Here is a 10,515-nt window from a genome sequence, read left to right on the forward strand (position 1 = left end):
CACTGACCCCCCCCCCCCCCGCCCCAGCTTCTTGGAAGACTCCATGTATGTGGTTTCTTCTCCCTAACCCTCCAGCCCACTGCTTTTGCACCAGACATCTCATCATCTCCTGCGCGGACAGTCCCTCTGGCTTCCAAATTGGTCTCCAAATTTTTATCAGTCATTTCCAAAATATATTTCTACAGCACCCCCACAATACTTTTTAAAACAATGGATATTTCAGGTAACTTAACTGCGTAAAAACATTTCTCTGGCTTCTTATCATGTCTGAGGTAATACTGAAGCTTTTTCACGTCATATTCAAGGCCCTTTGAATTTTACACAGCAGATATTGGTGGCTCCCATTCTTGTTCATCCAGTGCCATTCCACTCTTCCTGAGAACACCACGGATGTTCACATCTCTGTGACACTCCATTTTGCCTCTGACCAAGGATGCCCCCACTGACTTTCTTGACGGGGTACCCGATAAATTTCTGTAGTCTTTCAGATCAAGTTCAAATTTGAACACAGCTGTGAAAATATCCTGCAAATACCACAGAACACAATTCCTTATATTGTTTATGTAAAATGCCTTCTATTTAATAAAAACAATAAACAAAAATGAATATGAAGTTAGAAGCTGCTATATAACTGAAGATTACTAAATACTTACTGAGGACTTAATATATGCTAGGAACCCTTTTACACATTGAGAATAGACAGTGAACAACAGCGGCAAAAATCTCAGACTTCATGGAAGTTATACACTAACTGGAAGGAGACAGAACAAATGTGATAAGCAATAGGTGGTGGGTTTGCTAGTGATATATACTAAGAGAAAGATGGTATGGAGGAAGATTAGATGTTTTGGTAGGAATGTATTTTCAATATTAGGTAGTGTGGCCATGAAGTGCCTTCCTGAGCAGAAGAGTAAAACTTCAAGGAAATAAAACATAGAGTATAAAGATAGAAGGGGGCACTCCAATCCAGGCCATGGGACTGGCCAGAGAGGGGAGCACACCTGGAACACTTAAAATACAGCAAATAGAACCAGTGTGGTTGGAATTGAGGATATTTGGTGAATCAAGGTCAAAAAAGCAAAAAGGGCCAGATAATACAGGATTTTTAGGACACTGTAAGGACTTCAAAAGGCTTTTAATCCAGAAAACAGCTTCTGGTGATGACTGCATTTCAGAGACTACATTCACCCTCATGCCTTAAGTAACTTAAGAGAGAAAACAATATACGATATCTCAATTTTAATATATTGTACATTAGGAATTTAGAATGTATCCTTCAGAGAAGAGAATAAAGGCAAGATAAATCCCGTGATTGCCCCAGCCTGTTGGCTAGAGAAAATTTACTAACTGTACGCAGCAAGGTGGTGCCTAAAAGGAATCCACAATTCCCCTGTCTTGAGGAGAAATAGTTGAGATTAGTGTAGGCATGGGTCTGCAATTAACATAGCCAAACACTGAAAAGGAGAACATTCTAAAAGCGGGAGAAAACTTCCCAGAGAAAGAATACTGGAGATCTGAATCTTCGGCTGACGTTTGATTAGTAGAAATAAATGTGAAGGAACCCCATGAGGCGGGGACTGAACATCAGAAAGGAGCATGTATATAGTCATTGGGAAACAGATCAAAGAGATGTGATCAGTGACAGACCTGATATATATTGGTATATGTAAAAGATGAAACAGCAGAGGAGAAAAAAAAATCACTCATTTCTCTTAGGCTAAAGTCTATACAAGGACAGGTGAAATTAACTAAAACTCAGGAAGAGAAACAACAAAAAGTTCTATTTGGAGTTTGTTAAGTTTCAGGTCTTGTAGGGCTGGTTCAGGACAGAACACACAACACACTCAACTCAACATTCTACCAGCTTCCCTTCATCTTCCCTTCATTCCTCAGCCTCTGAGTCTCAGCACCCTCCTTTTGTTCCTTTCAAATGTCTTTGGCCCTTCACATTTCTCTCTGCTGTGTGCAACCCTGTGGGGTTGGCCTTTAGTTTGGGCTGCTTTTCTCCGGAAGAGAAGCCCCGTCTGCATGAATTTTGGTGAATAAAACGTTCTATCTCATAAAAATTGTCATTCAGTGTAATTTGTAAACTTTAAGCTGTCAATATTTACAACCAGTAAAGTATAGCTAAAAAAAGCACAGCTGAGATTTTCTTCTAAGCCACTGGCTAAATGTGCATTAGTTTTCCTTATGTGTATGATTAAAATTAAAGGCAAGATTTTGATTAGTATTCTAGAGGTTTCATGAAAATTGGATGAATTGGAATGTCTTCTAGTACAGAAGATTTCGAGGATAAAATGAAATTGCTTAGATGATTTTCATGCCCCTTAAATAACCACCCAGGTATGTTAAGAATTGCTATGTCATAAACTACTTTATTTCATAATCATTGTCCCAGAAGGTTATGAAATAGCACTGTGTGTCTTTTCTTTAGAAATTTTGGTACAGTAAAGACTATTATGAGTTTGGGCCTATAATGGTTGCAGAAAAATTATATTGGGAATCAAAATAAAGATGGGTGGAATGGGTTCAGTTGTGTCCATCCCACAGAAGATACACTGAAGCCACTATCCCCAGTAACTCAGAATGTGACCTTATCTGGAAATGGGCCACTGCGGATGCAATTGTGATGAGTTCGTATTGGAGTAGAGTGGGCACTTAATCCATTTGACTGGTGTATTCCTAAGAAGAGAGAGACTCACAGGGAGAAGATTGCTTTGAGTCAAGAGAAGCAGAGATTGAAATAAAGCATTTACAAATCCAAGAATTCCAAGATTGCCAATAAATTGCTAGAAACTAGGTAGAGGTGAAGCAAGATTGTGCCCTAGAGATGTCAGAAAGAGCAAGGCTCTACCAATAGAATATGAGAACATAAATTTCTGTTGCTTTTAGCCACCAGTTTTGATATTCTCTTATGCACCCCTGGAAACAAATACAATGAGAGAACCAGTAATTGCTTGATAAATCAATTTATTATTAATGACAATTTTCTTTTTAAATTTTATAATTTAATTAAAACAGAGGGAAAAAAAGGAAATTTCAAATAGGAGACTTCCATGACTATTGTTTTAAAAATATTGATCATTGATCTCAGGTGTGGATTGTTCATGTAATACTATTTGATTGGAATTCTCTTTTGTTTTGAAAAGTTAGAATTTATTGATGGGTCCAGTTTTTTTGGGGGGGGATTTTTTTTTCTTTTAATGAAAACATTATATAGAAAAGACACAATTATATAGAAAATATTTATTTTGTACTATCACGGCATGTCTGAAATAGCTATAGTTTTAGCTACAGTAGGAGCTGGCTTTGATCTCTAATAACTAAAGTAGAAGTTTTAGTTTTTGAAGTTTTATGATTTTGCTTTGAGCTATTGGAAGTAGTGATCTGGGAAAGAATGGAGATAATGGATCAGAAAGTCATCAGGACTAGAACATCAGGCTTCCAAAAGCACTATGATGATGATACAATCCAAAGAATAATGATAATATGAAAGTCTAATAATAAGAGATATTTGTACTTTCTTTGGGTTTCCTAGCACCTGAATCTCTCTTATGCTTCGAGATTTCCTCAGATGGGTCCAGTTATTTTTAAATTCTGATATACTACATACCATAATAAAAGTAAAACTGAGTGTTTTAATTACTTTTCACATGATTTTAAAAGTACTTTGGGTATATTCATTATACCTGGGCTACAAAATTTTGCTAGGTGGGTAAAGGACGTTTGAATAGGAAGAATCATCATGAAAGACAGCAAATAGGACTTTCCACCAAGCCTGTGGATAAAGAGAAAACATTCTTTTTATTAAATTTGAACTACAGATCAAGTCATTGCTAATACCCTTATGCTTTCTTGTTTTTTGACTTGTATCTAAATATATTCCTCTGTGACTGACCAGGTGTTCACAGTTGCCCATTTGTTACCCTTTGCTTGGTCTGGATTAGAGGCTTAAGAGGCTTCTCTCCTTCCTATAGGCTCTGAGCTCTGTTTAGCCCAAGTCTGAAGAAGCAGTAAGGATGGAATGTGCCCCCTTATCAACTTACCCTGAGAATCAGCTAACCACAGTGCACACTTTCTCTCAGATCCTACTGGTTTCCCCTGCTTGCCCAAGCTCCCCTCAAAAGTTTCTGCTGATCTTTGCTTACTTCTCTTTAGGTAGTGAAAGAAAAGGTTTTTCTGTTGGATTTTGAGACACTTGGCAGATTTCTGAGATTTAAGCATTCTCCTCATTTAGGCAATGGATTTTGTTCTGAATAAAGTCTTTCCTTAACTAAGTTTGGGTTTGTTTTGATTTGACATGACACAAGATCCCTTACCAAAAACTGGGCCTTGGTTAAAATCATCCACAGAGGAAAGCTGACTAGAATTGTTCTCAAATACTTATATAATCAGACTCTGCTTTAGAGTAAATTGCTACCATCTCTATTAGTTTTTTTAATTTTCCTCAAGCTTTTATATCTCATCCCGAATTATTTTGGTAGTTTCTCAACGGCCTTCTTCATTGCCTATCTAGATTCCTCTCTCTCCAGGTGCTATAGAACTGCTGGTAAAATAGGCCTAAATACTTCTTTCTGAAATGATTTTCTGTGTGTGTTTTTACATCCATCTTTAAAACTAGATAATGAGCTGTGGAGTGCAGAGATTCTGGCTAATGGTATTTATATCTCTAATGGCCGTCTCACTGTTGCTCGTTATCTGGTCAATTAATAGCCCATGCCTGAATGAACATCAATTTCATTTCAAACCTTATTTTCTCAAATAATGACAGAAGGATTTGTATATATTTCCAATTGTTTCTTTCAATCTTTTAAAGAACTCCTTGATTTCCATATCTTCAAATTTACTATGCAAACTAATTACATACTAAGTAATTACATTTCTTGGTACTTTAGGGAGTTAAGGAATATTGAATCATTATTGAAAAATTGATTAAATGAATTTTTATCTTTTTTGTTCCCTAGTCACTTTTCAATCTGAATACTATGATTTCACACTTAACCTAGCCATAGTATTTTTAACATTCCCTACTTGGACCAAGCAAAACATAGGCACACGGCAAAATTCCCTGAGGGAAAACACCACCACCACCACCACCACCACCACCACCACCAACAACAACAACCAAAGCCAAGAAACAGATGGGAAACAGCGGAGCACTGTCTTTCTGAAAGGAATATTGCTGAGCACTTTTACTTGCTAATGCAATGTTGACAACTTCATCCATTTTTTTTAATCCTTCCTTGATTTAGTCTTTCATTCAACTCATCATCAAATCTGTTGATTGCCTTTACTAAGGGTCTCTTTCTCATATTTCATGCAGACTCTTTCTATCACCAACCTATTTCTCTCTCTCCACCCTTCAGCATAACTATAGCCTACTCGTTTCATCCATGTTAATCTCTCCCAAACAATATTTTATTTAATTACTTAAATTTCTTTTAAGTTTATTTATTTATTTTGAGAGAGATGGACAGAGCATGAGCAGGGGAGGGGCAGAGAGGGGAGAGAGTGTGTTCGTACTGTCAGTGCAGTGCTGGACATGGGGCTTGAACTCACAAACCGTGAGATCATGACTTGAACTGAAATCAAGAGTCAGTGGCTTAACCGACTGAGCCACCCAGGCACCCCATCTCCCAAAAGATATTTTAATATATCCTTCCTTGATCAAATATTATTCACCTATTACCTAATGGTTAGGGAGTCAAGTTCAGATTCTTTGCCCTATCTTTAATGTCAATAGGGAATTAAATTTGAATGAAAACCCCATGTGCACTTAATTAGAATTCAAATCCTTGGGAACTATTTTTACTCTGAAATGTAAGGCAGTCTTATTTTTCCCCCAAAATATTGCTTAATTTTATGGTGAAATATTGAATCATTCATAGAATTCATAACATTCAATGTTGAGTTAGATAAAATTGACATTCTAAAAGCAAATTGGTAATATCTCCTTTCCTTCTTGTTGGCATTATATTCAACCAGTTGTCCCTATCCTATTGCTTGTCAGACTCCCCAAGGAAAAGTTTCAAACTTTATTGTGTTATGAATCTTATAAAAATATAGGTTTTGATTGTATAGGTCAGGGTGTGGCCTCAGACACTAACTTTCTGACAATTGATACAGCTGCTATAAAGATTAAATTTTAGAAGAAAACGTTTTAAACAATATTAGGCACAGATTTAGGGGCAGGGCAGCCTGCCACCTGCAATTACAACAATTCTGACCAAGGTCGTTTATGTAATGTGTTTTAATAGTTTCACCAATTCAGTGAATTGGCTCAATATCATCATAATGCCCGTTTTGTCCATGAGAAAATGAAGATTAGGAAAGATTAGGAATAGCTCAAGGTCATGAAACAGTAATTATCATAAGCAGGACGAAGATAATGGTGTTCCCATTCTCACATCCCAGCCCTTAACCATACCAGGACAGAAGATTTCTTTTGGAAACATGTTAGTAAATAACTACATTTTAGGAAAGCCACACCAGCAACTGGGGCTGCTTTTGGTTTAATACCTGGCTTTTGTTTTTTCTTGTTTTCACGTCACCATTGATAGTTCTGAAGAATATAAAATGTTACTAGACCCAATTTACCTCTGGAATCATATCCTGGGATTACCAAGCAGCATTGAAAGGAGCTGGATAAGGAACTGGAAGTATCCAAGGATATTGACGTGGCCGATTTAAATACGATCTCTAGATAGAAACAAAATAAAGGGACAATTGCAGAGAATTGAGGCAATGACCGTGTAAACCTATTTCACAATAATTTTCATGAAAAACTTAGGTTGTTAATGTTGGTAGGAACTTATATATCATCTACATGATCGTTTTTTTTTTTTTTAAACTTGGGTTAGGCCTCCCTTTTTTAAATGTTTAGAAGAAGATAAAAATGATAAAACATTTACTTTTTACTGTTTGTTGACAATTTTGCCATTTCATAATACATGTGGGGCCATTGATGATAGCCAACCACTTACAAAAGGTTTCCATATTCTTTATAATATTACCTCAAGCTCCTACTTCAAGCTTCCTGCCCCCTTGAATATTCCAGGGAGAAGGAAAGTTACTCATCCAGGTCAGGTGGAGCTGCTACTTTGACTTTTGACTTATAATAAGCTTCCTCTCTCTTAGTAGTCCCATATTCTTTAATATTAACTCTGTTAATCCAAATGTCCCTCATCTCTCTTTCTAATTCTTTTTATTTGGTGCCAATTTATCTATTTATTATATTACTAAGAATTTTTGAGACCTTATCACACTGATATGACATGTCAAAATAATAAGGGCTATCAATAGTACATTTTACTAAGAAAAATGTTAAGTAACTGAGGTTTTCTATCTTACTTAACATGGTCATTTAACTTAACCTAATGACTTTATCACTCTCCAAAAGAATCAGAAGGTGGAGACACCACCTCATACATGTTATTAGCAGCCTCTATGCTCCGTTAGGCATGTATCGTACTTAAAAGAATTAGAATTTCAGCTATTTTTCTGGCCAATGCAATTATTTGTCAGACAGAGATACTTAAGTATCAAGAGAATAGTTGGCTTCTTCAGGGTGGCCTTACAAGTTTCCATTTAATTGTTACTAGTTGCACAAGACTTGGGGTCTTTTACCAGTGTATCATAAATAAGTAAAATCAATGTGTACTTTAATCATTAATTATATGGAGATGATTCAGAGATGAGTATTGATTCTTCTCATAGAATAAATATTCACGAACAGAATATGTCTGTACGATACCACATTATCAAGGGAATACTCACAAACGATGGAGGATACGATCCATGTTTCTGTTAAAAAAACAAATTAAAATGTTAATACATGCTTAATTATCAAGTTTACCAGTGAATGAAAGTGTCTTACCTCTTCAGATGAATCAGCTCCCTGGGAAAAAAGAAAAAAATAATAATGAACACCTTCATTTTATAACTCCAAATTGAGTGTAAAAATGCACCAAGCTGCCATAATTATGATTAAACATAATGAAGACAAAGTCTTAGTTGCTGATACACTAAACTAGTTTTTGTTGTTGTTGTAGTTGTCTAATGACATCTTTAAAATGAATGAAGAGTAGGTTTTGTTATAGTTAATTTATTACATTCTAATATCAACTCACACTTGCCCAATTTTGTGTGTGTGTGAAAGGAAGAAATACCAGTCATGTATGAATGGTAGAGAAATTGAAAAGCTACACTTCAGACTTGTTTAAACAATTTTTTTAACAGCTATGTTTCATGTAGGTTAAGAGCTACTTATATGAAAATGTTTTATGTGATAATAGAGTCTGGTATTATGTTTTTCTCTATTCTTGAATTTTTATTTTTCCAACTTCTGTCATTTTACAAAAAATAAATTTACTGTGATACCATACACAATCTTTTTGAAACATCCACTAGACTTTGTCGGATTAGTTGGAAAAGTATTATTATTTCTTGATGAATTTCTCTGTAACTAGACACAAAGAATACCAAAGCAAAAGGGACCATTAATTTGAAAAGAATAATAAAAAAAAGATAGAGGGAGGACAATGAGGAGGATGTGAAGGAGGAGGAAGAGGAAGAAGAGAGGGAGGATGAGGGGAAGGACATAAGGAGGAGGCTGACGAAGAGGAAAAGAGAGAGGGGACTGAAGACGTTAGGAGGAAAAGGAGGAGGAGAAGGAAGTGAAAAAGGAGCAGGGGAATCAGGAGGGGTGTAGGTAGAGTAAGAAGACAAGGAGGAAAGGAGAGGGCTGAAGAGCGAAAGGGGAAGGAGGAGAAGGAGGAGGTTAGAAGATGGAGGAGGAAAGGGAGGAGGTAGAGGAAAAGGAAGAAGTGGAAGAAGAAGAAAGCTTCTAACAGGGCAGTTTTACCTGGTGACACACAAGTAAATGACAATACAGGCAGGAGCTCCTGAAATTTGTTTGGCCTAGACCTTATAATATTTAAATGTCTTTTATTAGCTTCTCAGTCCCACATCTTTATGAAGCTCTTTAAAAATTTTTATTTTTACATTAAATTGATTACATTTGAGTGTCCATGTTAGTTTAGTGTGTGTGTACCCAAGATTTATTCTAAATCCTTAATGAACATATTTAGATTGATTAAATGAAAATGCCCATATAAAAACTTTAAAATTGTTAAAGCCATGTTCAGGAAAATGCAAACATAGGTGAAAATACAATAAGGAGAATCCTTGGATAACTACTAAAAACATATTCTTCAAAATTCCCGGATATACTTATGATCATTGCAACCATGAGAGCCATGATAAAGGCAAAGACAAGGATCTTCATATTTGGCTGAGTCCTGTGAAAGCATATGTGAAAATCAGTAGCACATTCATTCCTATATTTATAATACTGGAAATGCAAAGACAATTGAAACACATTGCCTGACATCAGGGAACCTTAGAGACTGGTGGGGCCCTTGATTAGTAAAGATAAGCACCATGATATGGAAATAGTAAGGGCTATGGAAACACTCAAAAGGGACATCTTGAACAGACCAAGAAGATGGGGGCATTAAAGTAAAGCGAAAGCGAAAATTGTGCTAGGCTATATAGGATAAGTAAGGAGAGGTGCTGGGAGCCAGCCAAGAGACACAAACAAGAGAGAGGATTGCATGTTGGAAATGACATCACTCAGCATGTAAGGGGGACACTGATGGAAACAGACTGGCTCCTTAGATTGTTGTGAGATTATAGGGTCCACAGAATGACAGGAAGAGAGTTAAGGCAGTGTTTAAAGAAATGTTTAGAAGGAAAAAAGGCAAGCAACAGGGACTGATTTTATAACAGAGTGCAGGAAAATGAGCCAGGTTCCTGGCTTGAGAATGGTGTAGATGATGTGGCCCCGGTATTAGAGCATGAATGATACCTGGCAGAGAAAAATCAATTTGAAAAGAAGTTTCAGGGAGAACATCTGTAGGTACTTTGACAAATTGAATTTGTAAAAACGATATGCTTCTCCAAATTTTCTTCTTTAACCAAATTAATGCTATCTCAGATTATTTGGTATTGGTTTGTAATTCTCTCTATGCAAGTGAGCACAATTTTATTGCTGTTGAAAAAGAAAGAAAGTAGATTATTTATTTCTGAATTGAAGACATATAAATAAAAACATTTTCAAACTATAAAATAAATAATAGGTATTGTCTTTTTTTTTTTTTTGAAGCCACCAGTTTAGGTAGAACAAATAGTAACAACTTATGTCTAGTGATGGAAGAGACTGTTTTTCTGCTAAATAACTCTAAATATTAAACATATGAAATAGAACTAAGGCTGCTGGCATTTTCCATGTTCCTAACTGCTTATTTGGCCTTATTGGTTTAAACCAGAACTGTTACATTACATTAAACAAATTATAAAAATTAAATCTTCTTGGTGAAGTTTTTCTATCATCTACTAGTTAAACCAAATATTCAGTCATATGATACAATATAGGGTGTAACTTTTAGTGTTATTACTGGCATTTTGTTGAAAGTAGAGGATTGAGAGAGATTTGCAGAAGGCAGTCTTGCATAG

At 35.9% G+C, this 10,515-nt stretch overlaps 1 protein-coding gene across 1 annotated transcript in view; it reads right to left on the minus strand.

The window, feature by feature from the left end:
- LOC113595401 (alpha-S2-casein-like) overlaps nt 1-164 on the minus strand; it is a 32,810-nt gene extending 32,646 nt beyond the window's left edge. Inside the window, exon 1 of the mRNA XM_053216174.1 lies at nt 69-164. Coding sequence (XP_053072149.1) covers nt 69-164 — 96 coding nt within the window. The remainder of the gene's footprint in view (nt 1-68) is intronic.
- Between the last annotated feature and the right edge of the window lie 10,351 nt (nt 165-10,515).

Source organism: Acinonyx jubatus, chromosome B1 (assembly GCF_027475565.1).
Source record: "Acinonyx jubatus isolate Ajub_Pintada_27869175 chromosome B1, VMU_Ajub_asm_v1.0, whole genome shotgun sequence".
NCBI lineage: Eukaryota > Metazoa > Chordata > Mammalia > Carnivora > Felidae > Acinonyx > Acinonyx jubatus.